Below are 25,608 nucleotides of genomic sequence, written 5' to 3' on the forward strand. Positions count from 1 at the left end.
AGCAAGAGAAACTGACATCAAAATTAACAGACAGCCAACTAAATGGGAACTGATATTTTCAAACAACAGCTCAGATAAGGGCCTAATATCCAAAATTTACAAAGAACTCATAAAACTCAACAACAAACAAACAAACAATCCAATAAAAAAATGGGAAGAGGACATGAACAGACACTTCTCCCAGAAAAAAATACAAATGGCCAACAGATATATGAAAAGATGCTCAGCTTCATTAGTTATTAGAGAAATGCAAATCAAAACTACAATGAGATACCACCTCACCCCTGTTAGATTAGCTATTATCAACAAGACAGGTAATAGCAAATGTTGGAGAGGCTGTGGAGAAAAAGGAACCCTCATTCACTGTTGGTGGGAATGTAAAGTAGTACAACCATTATGGAGGAAAGTATGGTGGTTCCTCAAAAAACTGCAAATAGAACTACCTTATGACCCAGCAATCCCTCTACTGGGTATATACCCCAAAACCTCAGAATCATTGATACGTAAAGACACATGTAGCCCCATGTTCATTGCAGCACTGTTCACAGTGGCCAACCATGGAAACAACCAAAAAACCCTTCAATAGAAGACTGGATAAAGAAGATGTGGCACATATACACTATGGAATACTACTCAGCCATAAGAAATGATGACATCAGATCATTTACAGCAAAATGGTGGGATCTTGATAACATTATACGGAGTGAAATAAGTAAATCAGAAAAAAACAAGAACTACATGATTCCATACATTGGTGGAACATAAAAACGAGACTAAGAGACATGGACAAGAGAGTGGTGGTTACCAGGGGTGGGGGGAGGGAGGATGCAGGAGGGAGGGAGGGAGAGAGTTAGGGGGAGGGGGAGGGGCACAGAGAAAACTAGATAGAGGGTGACGGAGGACAATCTGACTCTGGTGAGGGGTATTCAACATAATTTAATGACAAGATAACCTAGACATGTTTTCTTTGAATATATGTACCCTGAATTATTAATGTCATCCCATTAACATTAATAAAAATTTATAAAAAAAAAAGAAAAAAGAAAGTGACCATAATAAATTTAAGAATTTTTTTAAAAAAAAAAGAAAAAGAAACTTCTCATCTCTTTATGACAAGGGATAGTTTTACAATTTGAAGGGGGTAGGTACCTGCTCATGGTAAGGTCTTACCCTCCTACATAAACTGGGAAATAAGGGTGCTATATTTTTTTAATAATTAACATTTCAAAGAGATGGTTTCCAGATCAATTGTGAAAGATATTTTGGGGTCTTAAAGCTTGGCAAGTGGTTTACTTATCTTTTAAGAATATTTACATACATGTTAAAGAGATGAGGTACTTTAAAGTTTTTTCTAGATTAAATGCTCTGAGGAAGAAGGAGATGGTCTTTTACTTACTTTTAATAGGAAAAATTAATATTTTACTGTCAATTTCTAGTTGCTTTTCACTGTAAAGATATTTTCTTGAATTTTATTAATTTGTAAAATTTAATTTATTATTTTGTAGATGTAAAACTGAGGCCTAGAGAATTATAGTAATTTTATTAATATTTGACTTGCTGAAACTCAACTTATGATTTTCACATTTTATATGTAATATATAGTAAAACATGTAGCATATTTCTCTACTTTTCATACATTTTTAAAATATTTCCCATGCCATGTTTTTAAATTTGGAAACTATTTCTCTTGTGGGGGCTAAAAATATCAGTACTTTTTCTCTCACCTTCTAAGTTCTTCTGGCTGAGCTGATAACCTAATTAACAGACAGATGAACAGAAAATCAAAGTTTAATATATGTGCATGGGGAATTTACATAGACATAATAATTCCTGAAAATTCCAAAGACAGTGAGACCATATTGGATATAATAGACATCTTTGGGCAACACAAAAAAAAGCGGGGAATGAGGTATTAGATTTCAGCAGTGAGAATAAGCAATTTATAGGTAGTTTAGGAAGAGTAAAACACACAGGAAAATCCATGCTAGTAGACTCAGAAACAATGGGACACAGGGGTATCTAGCTAATCTGCACCTGCCTGCAACCTTTTTGTTTACTAGACTTAATTCAAATTAGGCTAAATCTGATATCCTGAGATCTCCTTCCAGAAGCAAGTTTCTCTCTCTGAATCTCCTAGGCAGAAAATGAGGGAAGGACAAAGGTTCTGAGTACTTTGTTACATAATAAACAGCCTAAAATCAATATACAAAAAAGCAGCTTTAGGGTGGTTTCTTCACTCTGATAAGGATAGCTTTTGGTAGTATTGTTATCAGGGAATTCATGCAGTGACTGCATTGCTCTGAGGGTTGATAGTGGGAATGGAGATGTCAACATATGTTCTTGGCAGTGTTTTTTAGGACAAATCCATGGAGTTCTTTTTATTTCTTATTTACAACATTTTATGTAAGTTCTTTATACATACATACTTTTATATAAAGGCAGCTCATTTTATTTTCTCTGTTATTTTCTTGTCCTTTTCTCTTGTAAATTTCTTCTGTCAACACTTCTTTGCTCTCTGTGTAGCCATTCCCTTTCAAATTTTTATTTTTACTAATAAAAACCTACAGAGGCATATGTAGACAGAAACACACATTTTTGCAGTTGTAGGGTGTTGGGAAAATAAGTTTATAAAGTCTGTATTTGTAGGGTATGCTCACTTTTTAAAAAATGATGCTGCCAACATGAATTATGCTGCCCAGCTGAAACTGCTAATTACCTTCCTGCTTGGGAAGGGCCATTGTTATGTTAATGTTGCTGGAGGAGGGATTTTTGTGCCAAAAAGTTTTAAGAAAAATGAGAAGAAGAAGGAAGAAGGAGGTCATGATTTTGCAGAGAAGACAGCCAAAATGACAGGGTGCTGAAGGAGAAGCCAGTTTGTACAGAGAGAAGCAGATGGAAAAGCAGAGATGACTTAGACTGGTGGGGGGCCTTTGATTCTAGGAAAAAACAGAGAAGATTCTCCTGGTTGTGGAACCAGAGAAAATGTTAGTGGGTTTTGGAGCCCTCTGTGTTTGTTTTACTTACTCACCAGCTGATTACAAGGCTAGAATAAAGGCATGGTCCACCAGATTTTGGCTCCACAGTTTCATTACTATTTGCCTGAATTCAATGAGAACCTACCTGCATGTGAATGGCCACAATAGCAGCAGCCCCTGGCCTTATGTAGGACATTATTCATTAAAGCTAGTGTTATATAAATGTATAACATTCTTGAATCCTCTTATTAATCAAAAATACTTCATGAAAATCTTTCCAAGTCATTTTATAGCTCTAACTGATATATGATTTAATCTTAAAGTACTATACCATGTCTTGTTGTGAAAGAAAATAAAAAGTGGATAGTAAAGTAATGAAAGTAGATTTTATTCAAAAACTATTGCAATTGGGGAAAAAGAGATCTAAGTATAGAGCTGGGCTCCACTTTGGACACAGCATGGACTATTGGAGATTTAAAGCAGTAAATGAAAAATTGCTAAGAGGAAACATTAAGAATAAGGTAAGATTCCAGCTAACCCAACTTGACAAGTTAGGCCTGCTGATATCAGGCCTAAGTCATTGGTTGTTATCTGGTGATTGGGGGAATGATAAAGAATTTGCTCTGATAGCAAAGATAATCAAATATCTATGGTGGAGGTTTTGGCTAAACTGCTTTGGCAAGATATATACTTACTACAACTGAGTGATGTAGGTATAACCAAGATCTATCCCAAATTTGAAGTCTAGTTGTAAAGAAGGTTTACAGGAACTTGACTAATGTTTAGTCAAGGGGTGTGTCATTGCCAATATATATAACATTATTTATTCAGGTTTCTTATTTTATTTCTAAACATTTATCTATGATTAGTACTGCTTGAAATTTATATATCTAAGGACTGGAATTTTTATTTTCATAAATAGATTGCCAAGTGTAGAATTGGTGGGAAAGAGCTTTATATTTTCAGTTTAAAAAAATTTTGCTGAAAGGCTTACAATACATCAATCTTTAGCTATATTTTCATGAGTTCTTCCTGCCCCAAAAGGTACTTTTCAAGAAACCTACCTGTTGGGACACAGAACTCATTCTGCCAGACATCCACTGTGGGCTTTGCATTATTTTCTTAGTTTGCATTGACAGACCTTGAAAAAAATATGCTATGCAAATATCCTGGTAGTCATATTGAATGTTGGATCTGATACAAAGAAAAGGAAAAGAACAGCTTTAATAATACAGATGTGCCTTAAAAAAATAATTGATCCTTGCCAGTTATTCAGTGGATAGAGTGTCTACCTGGTGCATAGATGTCCCAGGTTTGATTCTTGGTAGGCGCACACAGGAGAAGCAACCATCTGCTTCTCCCTGCCTCTTGTTCCTCTTCTCACCCTCTTTCCCTCCCACAGCCAGGGGCTTGATTGGTTCAAGTTTGGCTCCTGGCGCTGAGGATAGCTCCATTGGAGTGCATCAGCCTCAAGTGCTGAAAGTAGCTTGGTACTCAAGCATCAGCCCTTGATGGGATTGCCAACTATAACCCAATTGGGGTGCATGCAGTAGTTTGTCTCACTATCTCTTCTTCACCTAGAAAAAACAATGGTCTTTGTGTCAAGATTCAGAGAAACTTTATAGTTTTCTTGAATTTCCTGAAGGCAAGGATTGCAAATATTTCCCAGGATACAACCCCTCATAGTCATGAATTTTAATACCCTGGCCAAGCCAAATAAAAGTCACTTTTATTTAATCTTCTTACCTATGAATAAATAAGAATCTGCTCTTTGCAAATAGCTTTTACAAGTGGGGGTAGAGTAATTTAAATTTCTTTTTCTTTTTGATGTGCTTTTGATTTGGAAATCTGACTATACATATCCTGAAATACAGTGGTCCCCAACCCCCGGGCCACGGACCGATACCAGTCCGTGGGCCATTTGGTACCAGTCCACAGAGAAAGAATAAATAATTTACATTATTTCTGTTTTATTTATATTTAAGTCTGAACGATGTTTTATTTTTAAAAATGACCAGATTTCCTCTGTTACATCCATCTTGATGCTTGTCTCAGTCATAGGATACATTTATCCATCCCACCCTAAAGGCCAGTCCGTGAAAATATTTTCTGACATTAAACCAGTCCATGGCCCAAAAAAGGTTGGGGACCACTGCTTAAATATATATCTTTTTTGGTAATTCTCAACAATAAATTTCTCATTGAAATCATTTAAAGCTCCTGATAATAGCATGTGAGAGTTGTGACAATTTGAATCTTACCAACTTCTTTGAATTTCAACCAATAGTCTGATGAGTGCAATTAAGACTACATTACTTGCTCATTTGAGATTTATATGCACTCAGCACTATCCCAAATGCATTGTCATTACATATATTGTTCCCTCTTTTTATAATACTTTTTTTTACTGCATTTAATAATCTTATGCATCATTCAAGGCCCAACAGAAATACTTTTTCTTCAATAAAATTGTTCGTGATTGTTTAATGTAGCATTGATCTTTTCTAATCACATTTTGTCATACATTATTCTCATTTTTATGTGTGTTCTATTTTACCTATATATTGCAAGCTACTGGATGAGGTATAATGTACTGCTAATGTTTATAATTTTTCAAATATTTTTACATGTAGGAGAAACCAGGAAAATATTTACTGTGTTCATGTATTACACAGAGATCATGTAATGCAATATTTTTGTTATCAAAGATATATAATGTTTAAGACTACCAATATCATTTGTTATTGGTGTGACCTAGACAATTTATCCTAAATCTCTGCTTTCTTGCTTGGAAAATGGCTATAATGTCACTTGCATTTCTAGATGATTATGATAATTAATGATATATGTAAAATGTCTGCAATATGTCTGATATAAACTTGTACATAATAAATATTGGATAGTTTTGCAGAATAAGTAACATAAAACTATAGTACGGGTACTATATAATAAAGAATTATTTAGTTATAGGCAGAAATGCTGCAAACAGGTCAATGGAAGTTTGTATTTCTGGAATTATTGTTTTTCAGTTTGGGGAAAAACAAACCTTGAGATCTCAGAGCACTACTCCAGGGCTTTGAATTTTATGAGGTCTAAATTTGGAGGCATTTGCCACACACTTGTAGGATATTTTTTATTTAAAACAAAATGTAAAAAACAATTAAAATAGAGTTAAAGCATAAAAGGCTATTCCATGATAAGCATCATTGATTTTTATTATTTCTGCATTTAGAATAAACACCGAGAAATGTTGGTTATTTCAGGGCATCAAAGGAGCCGCATCACAGAATACAGGAGCCAAGTTGAAGACAATGTAAACATCAAATTAAATAATAATAGTTAGAAAAAAAAGAAGAGATACATGGTTTGAAGCACTTATTCTATAAAGGCTATAGTATAATCATGTTTTTAAAAATAATAACTCTAATAATTAATTATAAAATGAAGTAGACAGACTATATGATATGGAATTCAGAAAAGGGACTGATCACTCTAGAAGGATATTTCATACTGGAAGTGAGATAAGGTAATTTTTCTACTCAGATTGACAAACAGAGTAGTTAAAGGCATCTAAAATCAATAAATGAAATGTAAAAACAAATAAATAAATGAAGGCCCAGGCTGATGTAAGAATTTAAGAAAAAACCAGAAGTGACATTTTTTTAACCAACCTACATTTATTAGGCCCCTCACAATGTGCTATTAAGTAAAAAGAACTTAGACTTAAGGAAATCATTTATTCAAAAATGTATTGCAATAAGAATACATTAACCCTTGAATATTTAAGCATGTGAGAGTAAAAACAAGAGAATTTTTTTCTTTTTAAAAGCAAAATAATTAAAGATTAGAAAAAAAGTATGTGTGGGGAAGTAGAGTGGGAGGGGATGTGATCAAACAACCGAATAAGAAATGGCTTTAATTATTTATTTTTTTAACAATCAGCTGATCCTCAGAAGGAACTGTTAAGGCTGGGAGAGGTGGTGTGGAGTTCTATGTTCCAGTGCTTGCTTCAGCTCCCAATGCTAGTTTAAGCTCAAGGTGAGAGATCCATCAAGGGCCTGGGGGAAGGAGAGAAGCCTGACAATATTGGTCAGATAAAGTTAGCAGTAATTTTATCCAGATTGGTAAATGGGGACAAACCATTCAGCTAATGATTGACAACACAAAGAGTAGGAATTTGGAGGGTCTATGTCTGATTTTGTCATAGATAAACAAAGAGGTTATCTGTGAGTCTTGTATAAGTCATCTGGGAAGAATGATTCTTTAGGGTAAGGTATTTTTCAGAACATAGAAATTAGGGGTGGGGTTATTAACTAATTAACTACTGCTCATTGCCAGCAGCACAGGGTTCAGGTGCAGTTCAGCATCATCAGTACAAAATGTTATGCTAAACAAACGTGGTAGTAGACTCATGCCATCAAGGATTTCAATTTTGGGGTGAGACACATATACAAATTATATACTATTAATACAATATAAAACTTTGAAGAGAGGTAGAGAATAGAGAAAACCTTGAAAGGGAGATAAGGTTTGAGGAGACCAGTTTGATGTATAGGGAGATTTTAGGTTGTGAAATCAAAAGTGGTAAGACTATATAGAGTATGATGGTTTTTGAAGGCCTTGGCTATTTGGAAAAATTTAATATCTGATTACTCAGGAGGGTTTTTTTTTTAAATTTCTATTTCTACTAATTCATACAAATGAAAATAAACAAAAACACAGGTAAATATTTTCAAGAAATTCTTTTTAGTTGATGATTAACCAGACATCAGACACATAAGAAGGAAGAGATGACCTGAGCAAAGGACGCTGAAGGAGAATAGAGTTTCAAGCCACAGGGCAGATGGTCTTGACCTCGACATAGCCAAAGAAGGCTCTGATTCTTTGAACTATAAGTTGATCCAAATAAAAATTTAATTTTAGAATGTCTCATTTGAAAACAGTGCATTAAACAAATTGGAGAAGTATTTTTTTAAAAAAATAGTATAATTAACGTAGTGCTGTGAATATTCAGATAATGAGGACTGAAACTAAGCCAGTAAGACTGGGTAGTTGCAAATGGAACTTCAAATATTTAGACTCGGAGAAGAGATGGGCTTCAATTTAAGTACTGTGTTTGAGAGTTAAAAAAAAAAAATTAAATGTCCCGGAAATGTCCATCTTTGGTGAAATTGGATACATTTGTTGTCAAACAATGTTGAGACTAATGGAAAACTGAAAACAAAAAAAAGTAAAGAAATTCCTTTGAAGGCATTGGATAACCATGAAGAGAGAAGATAGTAAATACAGGGTGATCTCTGGCAATGAAATGCAGGCGCTTACCTAGTAATTGGAGTTATGTAACAAATCATTTGCAAATAGACCATAGTTATTCTTCTCTTTATAAACATGCTCATTTACAATGTGACTTTCAAGCTTTCTTCATCAAGAAATAAAATTATTTCTTTCTCTCTTGAATCTGATCTGTTTCCTTTTTTTTTTTTTTGTATTTTTCTGATGTAAAAAGTGGGGAGGAAGAGAGACAGACTCTCACATGTGCCTAACCTGGATCCGTCTGGCATGCTCACCAGGGGACCATGCTCTGCCCATCTTTGGTGTCACATTGCAACTGGAGCCATTCTAGCACCCAAGGCAGAGGCCATAGAGCCATCTTCAGCACCTGGGCCAACTTTGCTCCAATACAGCCTTGGCTGCGGGAGGGAAAGAGATAGATAGAGAAAAAGGAGAAGGGGAAGGGTGGAGAAGCAAATAGGCACCTCTCCTTGTGCCCTGGCTGGGAATCAAATCCAGGACTTCCACATGTAGGGTGGTCATTTTACTGCTGAGCTAGCTGGCCAGGGCTGATCTGTTTATTTTTTCATAATTAATTTTATTGGAATGACACTGGTTAACATAATTATAAAAAATTTAGATGCCCAATTCTACAGCACATCTCTATACGCTGCATTGTGTGTTCACCACTCCTCAGTCAAGTCTTTGTCATCACCATCCATCCCCCCATACCCTCTTCCAGCTCCCTCTGCTTCTGCAATCACAACACTGTTGTTCATGTTCATGAGAGTTTTCTTTGTGTGTGTGTGTGTGTGTGTCTGCTTGACTTGTTTTGTGAACTCATACAATTTGGCAGACATGATGTTATCCTAATTCCAAGTCTAAGCCCCCAAAACACTCTTTAACTTTTGCTAATTCTCTTAGAGTCTTGTTCAACTGGAAGATGAATGAACCCAGGCTAATTTGCTGGATGGAGAGAGACATATGGGTCAATTACCTTTATTGACAAACTGACAGCCACAGAAGCGGAGACACTTAGTTGACCAGAAAATAGCCACAGAGACAAGAGTAAGCCCAGCCAAGAGGAGGACTATCCAGCTGAGCTCAGACCAAATTACTGATATTCAGAATCATAAACTAAGTGACTGACAATAAAATTGAAAAACTACTAAAAATCATGTGCCTTACTAATATTGACAGAAGGACAATTGGAATAGCTGAATAGTTACAAAGCAAAGCATTGAATCTGTAAATAAATACCTCCCACAAAGGAAACTTTATAGACCAGATAATTTTACATTAGTTCTATTAGTTCAGAAAGAAATATTACTTATGTAAATTCTTTCAAATAATAAGAAAAGAGGGAGTACTTCATAATTTGCTTCATGGTCTAAGCATAACCTAGATGCCAAGCTAGCTTTATAAGAATATGATGAGAAAGGACATTTAGAAATTAATATCTCCTGTGAGAATAAATGTAGAATTCTAAACAATTATTAGCAAACTAAATCTAACAGAATTATATATAATAGACAAAAGGTTTGATTTCAGTAATAAAAAGATTGATTTAATGTAATCATTACTCATATATGTAAGATGAATCAATGTAATTCAGCACATTAAAAGTATAAGAGAATAAATGTATGTGATCATTTCAATAAATACATTTATGAGACAAGGTTTTGCTGTAATACAGCTACATTATAAATTACTCCAGGACTCTAATGGTTTATAATAACAAATGTTATTTTCCAAACTCAGGATAAAGGGTCACTGGGTGTTTCTACTTCAGAATATGCATCAAATTCAAATTTGTTCTACATTTTTTTTTCTGAAGCAGCCTGAAGGTACAGTTGTTATTTGGGGAAATTTCTTTACGTACCTATTAGCAGGAGAACAAAAGGCTAAGCAAAAAGAGACAAATGACATTTAAAGTCTTTGATAACACTGACTGTATAACTCTGTTAGAGCATCATCCTGGTATGCAAAGGTTGGCTATTTGATCCCTGGTCAGAGCAATACTGGAAGAGATAGAAAGAGGTTTTATCTCTCTCTCTCTCTCTTTCTCTCTACCTCTTTCTCAAAAAAACAATAAATAAAATACTTAAAAACAAAAAATCTTTTAAATTTTGATGTGCCATGCCCACTAACATTCTATTGGATTGTCACATGCCCAAGTAAAGGGTGTGGGGTTTCTCTTCTACCTATAATTGATACAAGACAAGTGAAAAAAATTCCACCTATGAATCAATAATAAGCAATGGACAAACAAATGAAAAAGACAAGAAATGTGGACAGGTGTTCTATAAAAGATAATGTATAGATATAATCTTTTCTAAAGTGCTCTTTTATCAGACACTAGTAAAATATAAATTATAGTTTAAATGAGATACTATTACACAACTATTAAGGTGACTGAAATTTAAAAAAAATGCAGTGCTGGTATTGATAAATATGTGCAACTATTGGAATTCTGCACCTCATCTTCTCTACAGCTAAATTGGAGAATTATTCAGCAGAAAATACTAAAGTTGAATAAAAGCATGCCCTATAATAAAGCACTTCTATCCCTAGATACATAATCAGTATACATGCATTTATACTTTAAATACAAGACATATAAAATAATCACGACTATCAAGACCAGGTATATTGCAGTATAATTATTCACTTCTATAATAAGCAGTGCTAGTAATTAACAAGTTATTTCTCTACACAGTATAGAAAAGTTTCACAAATCACATATTGTATAAAACAAAACAAACACAAAATAGAGCATCTGGTGATTCTATTGGTATTAATTTCAACCAAAGGCAAATACTTATAGTGCAATATTAGAATATTGGTTCATTTGGGGAAGAAAATGAAAGTGATAAATAAGTGAGATCATAGTAAAGCTTCTACTTGTAAATTTTTTGCATATTTACTTTGTAATAATTCATAAAAGGTGCCCTTGAGATGGTGCATTTATTTCTGCATGGGTGTTATAACTCAACAAAATTTTATTTAAAAAAATAGCCTGAATAAAAATGGTAATACCTGAAAATTGGAGCAAATAATTGCATACTTTTTTACTCAGTGATGAAACATAATTAATTTGTCTATCTTAAAGCCACAGATAAGAGAGAAGTTGTGCCATCATTTTCCCTATTCAACACAGTTTTGGAGGTCTTAACCAACACAAGTAGCAAAGGGAGAACAAAGAAATAAAAGTTCTAACTATTAGACAAAATGATGGTTGATATTATTCAAAGAAATATTACCTCCTTCCCAGAAAAGTAAAGCAAATTCAACAGAATAACAATAACAACTAATAAGTTTGTTTAATAAGATATCTAGAATCAAGATCATCTTAGAGTGACATGAGCTTTAAAGAAACCAGCAATATCCCATAGAGTTAATTGAATGGAAAAAATCTATTCATCATAATGACAGACAATATGTCTAATGAGAAATGAGTAAGTATTCTTTAAAGTAACTGTACAGCTTTACTAATCTTATAAAAGCACTAGAATATAATTTATGTTTGGGATTAGAAATTGCCCTACTGTTAACTATATACCTAGACATAACTATAATATGAATACAATTTCAATTAAATTCCCTGTAGGATTTTTTATTGTTTACAAACTGAGTCTAAATTACCTAAGGGGAAACAAATACAAAAAAGTATCAATAAAACTATAAATTTGGCTCTGGATGATTGGTTCAGTGGGCAGAGCATCATCCCAGTGTGTGGACATCCCTGGTTCAATCCCTAGTCAAGGTACACATGAGAAGTGACCATGTGCTTCTCTCTCCCTTTTCTCTCTGGTTTTAATTTAACTATCCCATCTCACAGCCAGTGGGTCAATTGGTTCAAATGTTGGTCCTGGGCATTGATGATGGCTTGGTTGGTTCTAAGGTCTGCCTCAGGCACTGAGGATAGCTCTGTTGATTAGAGCATTGGCTCCAAGTGGGGGTTGTTAAGAGCATCTCGGTCTAGGGCCACGTGGGAATCTGTCTCTCTATCTCCCCTCCTCTCATTAAAAACAAAACAAAAAAACATAAATTAAACCAATAGAGTGGCAAATCTAGGGGATTATCAAAATGTAGCATACAGTTTTAATAATTAAATCATTATATGGCACTACAACAAACAAATTCATCAACAGATCAGAATAGGGGATTCAAAATACACAATAAAAATAAATTTGTCACATCAGAGAGTGCCATTTCAAAATGAGTGGGGAAAGGAATGTTCTAGTGGTTCCAAGACAAGTCGCTGTCCTTACCTAAATCATATTTTTAACTTTTACTAAGTATATAAAATATATTCCAGCCCAGGCTGGTTGGTTCAGTGGTAAAGCATCAGCCCAGCGTGTGGAAGCCCTGGGTTTGATTCCCAGCCAGGGTACACAGGAGAAGCACCCATCTGCTTCTCCACCCTTTCCTTCTTCTTTCTCTCAATCTCTCTCTCTCTTCCCCTCCTGCAGCCAAGGCTCCATTGGAGCAAAGTTGGCCCAGACTCTGAGGACAGCTTCATGGCTTCTGCCTCAGGTGCTAGAATGGCTCCAGATTGCAACACAGCAATGTCTCTTAGTGGGCATGCCGGGTGAATCCTGGTCTGGTACATGTGGGAGTTGGTCTGTTTCTCTGCCTACCTGCTTCTCCTTTCAAAAAATACAAAAAAATAAAATAATATATATATATTTTAAAAATATATTTTACATTATTTTAAAAATATATATATTTAAAATAATATAAAATATATAGATATAGACAGATTCCAAAATTAATTGGTAGCTTAGCAGTAATTAACAACTAATATATTTTCATAACATACAGAAACTTTTAAAGAACAATAATACAAAAGTAGAGATCTATCTGTGCAAAAGCAATCTAAATTCCATAAAGAACAATATATATATATATATGAAAGAAATTAAGGTCTAGTAAATTTAACTATCAATAAGAAAGTTGGAAAATATTTTCTATATTTTCTATATAATGACAATAAACTAAAAACCATACTGAGAAGGAGTTTCTATACATCAATAGATTAAAAACTGTTGTGTGTTGATTGTATCCACCCAAAAATTCTTACACTGTAGTCCTAAACCTAGGAACCTGAGGTGTAATATCATTTGAGGATGGGTATTTGCAGAAGTTATTGAGTTAAAATTAGGTCATCAGAATGAATTCTAAACCAATAAGACAGGTGTCCTTATAAGAAGGGGTAATTAGGCACAGAGTCACACATAGAAGCCACTGTGAAGAGACCTAGGGAAAAAACAGACATCTACAAGCCAAGGAGAAAGACCTAGATCAGATGATTCTTCCATGGGCCTCTGAAGGAATCAACTGTACAGACAGCTTGAATCTAGCTTCTAGAATTGTGAGACAAAAAATTTCTGTTGTTTGAGCCACCCATTCTGTGGTTACCTTGTTAAAGAAAGCCCAAGAATCTAGTACAATATTTAACCCAGACTATAAATGGGTAAAAGGCATACACAGATAATTCATAAAGGAAGATATACAAGTAGTGATCAAGTTGTAAAAATATAATCAATCTTCCTAATGCAGCGATTGGAACTTGTGTCAGAAAAAAGGTTATCACTTTTCACTCATTTCAATAAATATTAAGTAAAAGAGGGAGATAATTACAATAAATGTGTTGAGGAGAATATAAAAAATATACCTATAATAGAAGTATAGACTAACTTATAGGAAGGCAATTTACTAGCACTTATCAACATTAGCTTGTTAACTTTGGAGTAAATATTTCCAATTTTAGGAACGTAAATATAAGTAACAGACATTTTCAGGAAAATATATTTGTGCCCACATGTGTGGGTTGTGATACCTTTTAAGAGAGAAAGAAAAAGTGTTCAGTGGTAAAATATGTTCCAGTGCATTCATAATGAGTTTTAATATGTCCAGACGTGGAGAGAGCTCCGGGGAGAACAAGCCAGTTGCACAACAAAAATGTAGAGGATCATATTTTTACATTTTGTTATGGGAAAATATAAAAGGTATTAGAATATAAATATGCACTCATTTGTAAATACAAGAAAATCTGATAAAATGCTAACCAGTGTTTCAAGTTTTCCTGATTTGTAAGGATCTTGAATGATTGAATCTAGAGTGTTACCATTAGCACTTCTGGCTGCATTTTCTTGATAAATTATATCCTCTTTATGGTTCTCAGTGCATTTACCAGAAAATAAAGGGATTTTAAATTGTTGCTCTTTTCTTCAGAAAGTCATTGAAGACCAAATATTGGAATTAAAAGATGATTATAAATAATAAAAAGGTGATGATATTTATAATTTTATTACCTGGAGACTAACAAATGGCAAATAAATCCAATATAAAAACCATATATATTATATATATATATAATATATATATATATCAGTTCTGTGATAAGTACAGTAAATGTTTAATTACAATAAACTCGTAACCAAGTAAGAACGTTCTTACAGCATAATAGCTAAGGCATTGGGCTATGAAGGTTGATTGATATATCAGTTTCTTAATAAAAATACATTCTTTTTTTTTTCTGAAGCTGGAAACGGGGAGATACAGTCAGACAGACTCCCGCATGCGCCCGACCGGGATCCACCCGGCACGCCCACCAGGGGTGACGCTCTGCCCACCAGGGGGCTGATGCTCTGCCCCTCTGGGGGGTCGCTCTGTTGCGACCAGAGCCACTCTAGCGCCTGGAGCAGAGGCCAAGGAGCCATCCCCAGCACCCGGGCCATCTTTGCTCCAATGGAGCCTCGCTGCAGGAGGGGAAGAGAGAGACAGAGAGGAAGGAGAGGGAGAGGTGGAGAAGCAGATGGGCGCTTCTCCTGTGTGCCCTGGCCGGGAATCGAACCCGGGACTCCTGCACGCCAGGCCGATGCTCTACCACTGAGCCAACCGGCCAGGGTCAATAAAAATACATTCTTGAAAGTTTATATCTCTGTGACTCAACTGTAAAATGGGATTAATATTAGTGATTATTTCATACAGTTGTTCAGAAAATTAGGTAAATATATATGGCATAACTTACATGTAATACATTGTCAATGCATGTTAATTTTGGAGATATGTTCATTGTCACATTCAGGAGAAACAGATTGGACTATGAAGTAAAGTTGTACTATAAGAATTAGGTGAAAATGAGCCTTACCGTTCATTATTTGACTTCTCCAGTGAAGTGAGAGAAAACTTGGGACATTAATAAGTAACTATCTGGTTCAATGGTGAAAATCAGAAGACCAGGGAAAATATTAAAGTCCTTGTCATAAGGGCATTCCAATTTCCTTCAAACAAGAAGAATGTGAAGGGTGCATGAGACCTACATTTTGAAAATGAGCAAAAGCAAAGCATTGTAATAAAAACTTATTGTAGATGACTCACATTTATCATCAGTAAGGTCAATGATAGAACCAGTTCCTTTATAATTCTGCAGAAAGACAACCAATTCATTAGACTTGTCTGTAATAGAAAATAAATTTTTTAATTAAGTAAGAGCAGGGGAGGAAGAGAGACAGGCTCCCTCATGTTTCCCAACCAGGTTCCACCCAGTAAGCCCCTATGGGACCATGCTCTATCCATCTGAGCAGTGATCCGTGGCTCCGAAAGAGCTATTTTTAGGGTCTGAGGCAGAGACTCCACGGAACCATCCTCAGAGCCTGGGGCCAACTCCCTCAAAACCAGCCAGCCATGGCTGCAGAATGGGAGCAGAAAGAGAGAGATGTGGAGAAGCAGATGATCGCTTCTCTTGTGTGCCCTGACTGGGAATCGGACCCGGGACATCCATCCAGATGCTGGGAGAAGCTCTACCACTGAGCCAACCGGCCAGGGCTGTAACAGAAACTTGATATATATTTTTAATTAATTACCTATTGTAGGTTCAAAGTTTTACATACTTTATTTAATACATAACAGTCTAAGAGAAACAATGTTAGTTCTGCATTTTACTGATAAAGAAACTATAGATGAGAGTTTGAGCCATTTTCCTCCAAGCTTTAAATTTAAACTTGTCAACAAAACTTGCATTGAAAACTGTGGACCCTGTGACTTCTCTCTCAGGGAAGGGATGCCTCCAATAGTTGCCTAAACCAGAAACACGCTATCTTTAGTAATTAAAGCACCACTCCTGCTCTCTCTTTCCCCATGACACACACACAGACAAAATGTTTTTTAAATTATATATTATTGATTCAATTTTCCATGTTTTGCTGAAATCAACGCAAGCTTCCCTATCTCCACTGCTTCTAATCTAATTTAGGCAGCCTCAATCATTTCCCTGGGTTATTGCTGGATTAACTTCTTTTCACCCAGTTTTCCCTCCTCCAATTCACTCCCCAGTTTTAACCAGGAAAATATTGCCAAAAATAAATCAGACAATGTCAATTATTTCCTGTATAACCTTTCAGTACTTCCTCTTGTTTTTAAAACAATGCACAACTCCTACCCGTTACTTAAGAGTCTTGCATAATTTTGCTTATGCTTTTCACATCCTCATTTCAAAGGCAAACCTCCCACAGCCTAATTAGGACTCCAGACTATTTGACACTTACATACTTTATTTTTAATTCAGTAAGCTCATTTTTATTAGCGTTTACACATACTTTTTCCCTTTATATAGCTCAGTTCTACTTATCTTTCAAGGAGCACGTTGTATATTTTATATCACTTTCTCCAGGAAGTTTTCCCTGGATTATCAACTCTCTATGTGCTCCAATTAATCATTTAACCTTCCACAATCAGTTACAGTTCTAAACGGCACTGTAATTATCTGTTTCCTTTTCCACGTTACCCTGATACACACACAGACACACACACGCACACACAAAAACAGACACACACACACACACACACACACGCTCATTCATTTCTTAAATAGAATTTTAGGGTAGTAACTTAATTTCTCTAAACTCATATATGTGTATTTTCAAAATAAGAATTACAATATCTTTCTTATTTTCTCACAAAGATTACATGAGAAAAATGGAAATATATATATATGTATGATACTGATATAAATGGCATTTTTTTAGTGGCAATTGTTAACAATTCTGTTCAAATTTCACTGGATCTATTGACTGATTTTAATAGATATTTTGTCTCTCCCAATAGCTCTTTAATAGCAACAGAGACTCTTAGACACGTTTGGAAAGAGTGCCTTTTCAATGGGCTTTCTTCCCTACCAGCCAGGGATGAAGCAAGCCCCTATATTCTGTTCTGCCTCTACTTCCAAGTTTGCCTCCCCCCATGTCAGAACCTGTTTATGTCTTCAAAATACATTGGTTCAAATCATATTGTTTGTTGTAAAACTTCAAGGATATTTGAAAAAAAAAGAAGAAAAAAGCTGTTTTCATGTTATGAAAATATCTGTTTCCAGAGAGGAACCTGATAAAAGATGTTCTATAGGTAGAAGATGTGCAATACCGCTCTGGAACCTCTCTGTAGCCTGGAGAGCCCACAATGCAAAATGAAGTCCTTATTATAAAACTATTTGGTTTTTCAGTTTTACCCCTGTTGATGAAAGAATAAGACCAAAACATCCTATTAATTAAGGTTCCTAGAGTGTGCTTTAAATGCAAGGGCTTGTGACTTTGACTGTGGTGGAAGCACTGGGCTCTCACACCGTTTCTTTCTGTGTTAGACAGGACTATGAAGGGCTACAAAAGCAGCTGAAAGAAATCTTTAAGGAGCGAAGAGCCATGCTCCGGCAGCTAACAAAGACATCAAGAGAACTTGATGGAATTAAAGTCAATCTTCAGGTGAGATGAGAGCTCATTTTCCTAGCAGCAAAGGAGAAAGAGGCTCTTGGTTTGTTTCAGTAGATTAACATGTAAAGATGCCTGCATTATTATTTTTTTTTTACTAGTTTTAAATATGTTTCTGGGCTTGACCATGAAAGTGATTATTTATTACATGAACTTTGAAAGGAATTGTCAATTAAAATGCAGTCTGGGAATGTGTGGTTTTCAAATTCAGAAATGATAAAACTGTGTGCTTGGCAAAGCCATTATTTTTTCACTGCTTCTAAGATCAATTTGACCCATGTATTTTTTTTAATTATGAAATGATGAAAAGTAATTATGATCAAGAGTTGATTAAATATATGCGTATTCCCTAGGAAAATAATTTAAATTCCACAAAGATTAACTCTGAAGATTTTTTAAATAAAACTCATTACTAAAGTAAATGCCTTAAAAAGAAGTGTCATCTATAAAAATGTATTAATACTCAGTGAAGTCCCAATCAAAAAACCAAGACAAGATCTACATAAGAGAAAAACTTTCTAAAATTTATGATAATATATTTTAATATGAGTTTAAATATTGTATTGATTGACTATATAATATGTACCAAAAACCTTGGCTGATTTATAGAATTTAATTTCCATAATGTATTTATGAGGTAGATATTATTAATATGATTTTTCTTTTTACATATATGGAATCATGTTTTGAGAAGACCATTTATTTTTGAATGTCACAAGGAAAGGCAGGATTAAATACAAGCAATCTGGTCCCAGAGTCTATTAGTTATTGCCCTGAACCAAGTTTCAGAAATACATGGAGTCGTCACTGTCCTCAGCACTTGTCCCATGAGGATGATGATAACAATGACGAAAATCATTACAGTGTCAGTAACCACTACAGTTTATGGAGCATGATCAAGGTCTTGTGTTAAGTACTCTTTCCAAAATTTTTAATTTTCACATGACAACTATACTCTGTTTATCAGTAGTTTCATTTTGTAGGTGTGAAAACAAAGTTAAAAAATAATTAATAAGCTATCAAGAACACAGGGATAGTTAGGTGGCAGAGCTAGTATTTGAACATAATGCCCAAGCTTTTGTTCCAGAAGCTGTTACATCTGAAAACATGAAAATAAGAGCAAAAGATAAAACATTCACTTTCCAGTAGGACACAAAGACAGGTATCAGGATAACAGTGCAGAATTACCAGCCCTGTGATAAAAGTATTCACAGAGCATTAGGGAAGTACTGACTAGGATGAAAAGGGATGTAAATTGATTTTCATAGGAATCTGAATCAGAAATGCATTTTATCATTAGCTAGAAACTCTTTAAGTTTCATGAAGCTGCAATGAATTGTCAAGACACCTGCACCTACTCATGGCATGAAACACCTGGCACTTTAAAAATATGTCAAGCCTCTGGTGAAATGCCTATGAGTGGTCAATGCTTATAATATTCCCAAGACACTCAGTCTCTGTATACTAGTAGCCTAAGTTAAGACATCTAATTACAATCTAAAAAATTGTTTGAGAAAAATATATAACTTTATAGAGATACATTTTTGAAACTGTAACAATCCTACCACTAAATGTAATTGCAATTTTTAAGATAACTGTTTATTTTGTGCTAACCATTGTGCAAAGTGGTTTTTATTTTTTATTAAATTCTCTTACCAACCTCTCTACAGAATTATGATAATATTATATACTCTTTGTTAAATGAGGAAACAAGACTCACATAAGCCCAAAGTCATACATTTAATAAAAGGTGGTTCCAAGTTTCAAACTTATTGTGAATAACTATATAGTCCACTGTACATATCTTTTCCCAGTAATACTTCATGAATGTGGGAGCTTTGAAACTATTGTTTATAATCATAGTCTCTGAATGGGATGGTAATATAAGTTAAACATTATGCTGATTAATTAGTAGGTCTGTCAACCATCAATGTCCTTTAATTAACCAAGAATATTTTCTGAAACATATACTCTATTTCTTTGGATATTGGTGAGGAAATAATAGTCTCATACACTCTAACTCTTCTAAATGGATTAGCTTTGCTGACATCCAGTAGATGATTAATAAATGAGTAAGCATATTTTTCATTGCACTTTTCATCAAGTGCTTTTCTACATCTATTATCCCATTTCTGTTTTCCATTAACTGTCTAAAGTAGGCTTTTCAAAATTCTCATCCTTGTTTTCACATAAGGAAGCGAAAGAACACATTTGTGACCTCTCGAGGTCATAGGACCATGATGCACTTTGAACTTTAAATCCCAGGATTGGTTCTTTCACCCATACTGTATTTCCTTGTCCTATTTTCTCGGTATTTTGTGTGAAGCTACTCTTCCCAAAAGGTAGACCTTCTTGGATTGGCTGTTTTCTAATCAAAGCTGTCATTTTAGGGAAGAAGTTTCTCATGTGAATTTAAACCTACCACATCCCTATCAGAATGCTTATCTTACTATATGAAAATCATCTGTTTTTTTTGCATTAGATTGGAAATTTTGTGAAAGCATATGCCATGCCTTTGTACATGTCTCTGCATAATTCAAGATAGATACTTGTTAAATTAATTTTAAATAGTGTTTACTATTCTTTGTATTGTCAGTTCCTTACCTGTCACAGCTTCTGTTTCTATAAACAATATAATTGCCTCTCAGCTTCAGCTTTTAATATTATGAAAAGTAAGTTGCCTTATTAAATAATTTACTGAGTATAAATAAGAAAGTGCCTAGGGAATGCTGACTGGGGCAGACTCTAATGAGTAAGTAAGCTCAGTGGGCTTTCTGTTTTAATTCATGATCTGGGAATGCTGAATTTGCCAGAGTAAATAAATGTTCATGACTAAGGTGGTATATTTTTCCTTAATACCTATCTGTACAGAACAGTTATAATTTTACATGGCCCTAGTTCTTCTTTGTATTCTAATGTATTATTCATAAATATAAACAGACAAGGCCACATAGGTGAATGCTTCTTGGCTGCTTTGATCTTGAATTGTATTATTATTTAGCTTATTCAGGGAGGCCTATTATGTCCCCTGAATTCTAGACACTAAACCAGAGTTGGTTTAATATGCCAGTGGAGGACACTGTAAAGCTTCAAATCAGGAGCAGAAGATGTATTTTATATTCACTTATTAAGAGACCTAGATATTTGGAGAGCACGTTCCCCTCCATTGAACCTCTAAAGATCCAGACTCAGCTCATTCCCTTCACCCACTGTGCATGCACTACCTTGTGTCATAAATTCCTGTGTGCATCCTCAGAACCATGCAGATGGCATGGCCTCATTTGCACATTCTTGTTCCAGGGCATACGTGCAGTCACACCTTGTGCCGTAAAGACAAAAGTAAAGTGAACCTCAATTTATCACTTGAATAAGACTGCCTTTTCCTCTTTTCCTTGTTAGTCCCTGAAAAATGAAGAGAAATCAGCCAAAACTGATGTTCAAAAGCTTCTGGAAATAGGCCAGAAACAAAGGTAAGACAGTGCTTCCCTTTTATTTTCTTAGTTCTTTTTTTATTCTCCATAGTGTTGAACTCTATTCAGAACCTTTACAAAAAAAATCAGTTCATTTGAAATGTGTTCATTTATTTATTCTCTTAGACTTGAATGGAAGAGATTCTTGTTCAAAATGCAGATTTTTATACAGGAAATCTAGGGTGGGGTTTGAGAGTCTACATTTCCAGAAGATTCCCTGGTGATAGTGGTACTGAGGCTGCTTGCAGACCTCAATTCCAGTGTTTACAGATCTGTAGTATTTTCTTGTATTACCTTAGGTAATGGCCCCTGATAAGTCTGCCCATCAACAGACAGATCCAATGACACTGACTTCAGTGGACCAGTTTTTAATAGTATCAAAACTCAACCGTGCTGATAATGGTGGGGGTAGAAAAGAATGGAGTAATCTTATTAATAAAATGGGTAGGATTAATACAATGTGGTTGGTGTTGGTTTGCTTATTTTTGAAGGAAATGTATTATGAGATTGATTTCTGTGCAGTATAAAAGCTATATAATTTGAAATTGCTTCTCAAAGGAAAAGGTAGTTTAAGGTTGAAGTAAGCTAGCATTTATTATGCATTTACTTGACACTTTGCTAGATAGTTTACATATATTTTCTTGTTTCATCTTCACAATTCCTTTCTGAAGTAGATATAATCGTATTCACTTATCTGATAAAAAATTGCTGCTCAAAGTGCTTAAAGGAATTTCTGAGAATTATGTTAATTGAAACCAACTCTTCTGTGTTCGTACCCAGTAGCTACACCCTTTCATTTTAGTTCACCGAGCACAAAGCAAAAAGCTGAGAAAAAGTTTAAGCACACTCTCTTCCCACTGTTTTGTACCTTTTCCACTGACCTTCCTTATTGCCTCAGAAATCTCTCACTGGCGTACATTTGAATTGAGTTAATGATATGTTAAAAAATATCAAAGCTTTAATCTTATATTGACCATTTTTATTAACATGGGGTTATTAGATTATTATTTATTGAACATTAAATTCTTTTCAAATCCAGTATTAAAAAGAGCTTGTAAAACCATTGGTCTCAGCATATTTCTAAAAGTATAACGTTTTAAATGATTTTATTGGTTTGAAGTTAGCCACCTCTTAAAGCATTTTTACTCAGTATTATCACAATGATTTGTGGCTCATTGAGTTAGTGTTGGAAAATCATAAACAGCATTTTATTTTATTTTATTTTTCCTGTATTTTTCTGAAGCCGGAAACGGGGAGAGACAGACAGACTCCCGCATGCGCCCGACCGGGATCCACCCGGCACACCCACCAGGGGGCGACTCTCTGCCAACCAGGGGGCGATGCTCTGCCCCTCCGGGGCGTCGCTCTGTTGCAACCAGAGCCACTCTAGCGCCTGGGGCAGAGGCGGAGGAGCCATCCCCAGCGTCCGGGCCATCTTTGCTCCAGTGGAGCCTCGGCTGTGGCTGCGGGAGGGGAAGAGAGAGACAGAGAGGAAGGAGAGGGGGAGGGGTGGAGAAGCAGATGGGCACATCTCCTGTGTGCCCTGGCCAGTAATCGAACCCGGGACTTCTGCACGCCAGGCCGACGCTCTACCACTGAGCCAACTGGCCAGGGCTATAAACAGCATTTTAAATAGAAATAATTAGTCAAGAGAGATGAAGAGACACTGAAAATGTTGCTTTTTATATAGCATTCCATGGTGGGAGATGAAAATAAAAAATGTGGAAACAGAAGTGCCCTTTGCACAGTGCATGTGCAGCACCACTGAGAGGGTTGTGTGATCAAGGAAGACAGTGAGTCAGGGAAGCTCAGAAATTAAAGCTGTATACACAGCCTGGGACAAAAACTTTTAAAATTCAAAAGAAACCCATTTTAGGTAGCTCCATGAAAGAATGATTACAAATTGAAATGTATTTTAGGGGGATTATTCTGCATTGTTCAGGTTAAGAAGAAAGAGACATAAACCAGATGAAGAATGATGGCTTAAAAATGAGACAAGATCTTAACAGTGAGAAGCATGGAGGGAAGGAGCAAGAAAGTCTGTCTTTCTTCATTGCAGAGGAGACACAGATGAGGAGACAGGTTTATGCTTAATGGTGACAAGAAAAAGCCTATTCCTTTGGTTTACTGATATTGTCATAAATTGCCTTCGGCTGTTTCTACATGACACACAAAGTACTCAGGCAAACCAGTAAAAAATGTTGTTAGGTTTACTGAGAATTTCTTAATCAGTGCCTGACCTCTGGTGGTGCAGTGGATAAAGCATTGACCTGGAATGCTGAGGTCGCTGGTTCGAACCCTGGGCTTGCCTAGTCAAGGGACATATGGGAGTTGATGCTTCCTGCTCTTCCCCCCTTCTCTCTTTCTCTCTCCATTTTAAAATGAATTAATAACATCTTAAAAAAAAAGAATTTCTTAATCAGCATTTACATATTTGGTACAGTTTACAAACTATCAGGTAATAGACCACATCTTTCAATAAAAGGATTTAATGAAACAGATATTTTGGTATTGTAATTTCCAAGTTATACCCCAAATTAGAAAACTCATTCAAAATGCATAAATCGTATAATGTACACAAAATTAGAATAGAAATTTCAATAAATTCCTATAATAAGTAATATCTCAAAAGGATATAACTTACATATTAATTTTTGCTATTAACTTAGAAATATATAACAATCATAGTTATTTGAATGTGAGAATGGCTGTGTCTCATTCCAAAATTAGAGATATTAATAAAAGAGAAAAATATGATCTTAGAATATAAAATATATTAACTGGTTGCAAATTTAGAAATATTGTTTGAGTCTGAAAAACATATAATATGTTGTAGAAGTCATTGGCTATAGTCCTGGTCTTCTAGAGAATCTTGCCATCTGGACTTCACCTGAGAAAGTAGTCCTTAGAAGTCATGCTTTTTTCTGTGACTCTGACATCATTGGCACACTTAACTGGTTCAGAGGTGGCCACCAAAACAAAACTAAATTAGAATTTGCCTTTTCGAATTAGAACCAAGAGGCAAGTAACCAGTATCTCTGTGCAGCTGAAACTAGACTAATGAAACTAGACTAAACTCAGAGAATATGGCGTGGCCATATATGTGGAGAGAGCAAAGAGTAGAAGAGAGACAGAGAAAAGAGTGTGTCTGTGTGCATGTGCAGGCACGTGCACATGCATGTGTATGTTTGTATATTTTTATATGTGTGTGTGATGGAGGGAGAGAGAGAGTTGGTTTAACTCTTCAGAGTTACATTTTCAGGAATATTTAGCCAGCCTGGATAACATTCATGGAAAACTCTCCAGGTTGATAGAAAGCAGAGAGCTTTTGTGTGTGTGTGTGTGTGTGTGTGTGTGTGTGTGTGTGTGTGTGTGTGGTGACAGAGACAGAGAGAGGGACAGAATAGGGACAGACAGACAGGGAGAGAGATGAGAAGCATCAATTCTTTGTTGCGACACCTTAGTTGCTCATTGATTTCTCATATGTGCCTTGACCAGGGGCTACAGCAAAGCGAGTGACCTCTTGCTCAAATCAGTGACCTTGGGTTCAAACCAGCAATCTTTGGGCTCAGGGAAATGACCACAGTCAAAACAGCTACCTCACCCTCAATCTGGCAACCTGGGTCCTCTGTGTCCCAGTTCAACATTCAATCCATTTGTGAGTGTGTGTAACCATATACTAGACACTCTGACACAGAGGGGAGTACCCTAAAAATTCTGAAAGACTGTGTTGAGAAAATGGTAACAGAAAACCTTTTATTCTCTCTGGTGGTTGGTGGATAAAGATTCCTAGAAAGCAGTTTGGACTCTGTGTACTAAATGATGTAACAATTTTCTGAAAATGAAAAGGATGCCTGGTGTAGTGGCAAGTTCCCCATCTGTGAGGTTGTTTAATACAAGCTGGTAACCACTTGAAAAAAGATGCCTTCTTGTAGAGTGAGTGTGTGTGTGTGTGTTTATGTTTATAATTTAGGATGGAAGATATATGAAACAGCTCCCCATTAAAATCCTCGAAACCGAGAAATTCCATGAGCAAGTCAGGAATTATCTCTCTTGAGTATAAATTAGTAAGTCTGTGTGGCTTAACTATGGGGACAGCTAAAGCATCAGAGCAGTGAGAATGTG

The 25,608-nt window shown here is 35.4% G+C and overlaps 1 protein-coding gene across 2 annotated transcripts in view; it reads left to right on the forward strand.

Moving 5' to 3' along the window:
• Window positions 1-25,608, forward strand: part of LUZP2 (leucine zipper protein 2) — a 498,752-nt gene that overhangs the window by 231,921 nt on the left and 241,223 nt on the right. The window contains exons 2-3 of one of the 2 annotated variants that reach the window (XM_066251151.1): window positions 17,894-18,007; window positions 21,413-21,483. In XM_066251151.1, the coding sequence (XP_066107248.1) occupies window positions 17,948-18,007; window positions 21,413-21,483 (131 nt within the window). In that variant the 5' untranslated portion in view covers window positions 17,894-17,947. Of the gene's footprint in view, window positions 1-17,889; window positions 18,008-21,412; window positions 21,484-25,608 lie in introns of both variants that reach the window. The other variant, XM_066251149.1, reaches the window with a different exon arrangement.

Source organism: Saccopteryx bilineata, chromosome 1, assembly GCF_036850765.1.
Source record: "Saccopteryx bilineata isolate mSacBil1 chromosome 1, mSacBil1_pri_phased_curated, whole genome shotgun sequence".
NCBI lineage: Eukaryota > Metazoa > Chordata > Mammalia > Chiroptera > Emballonuridae > Saccopteryx > Saccopteryx bilineata.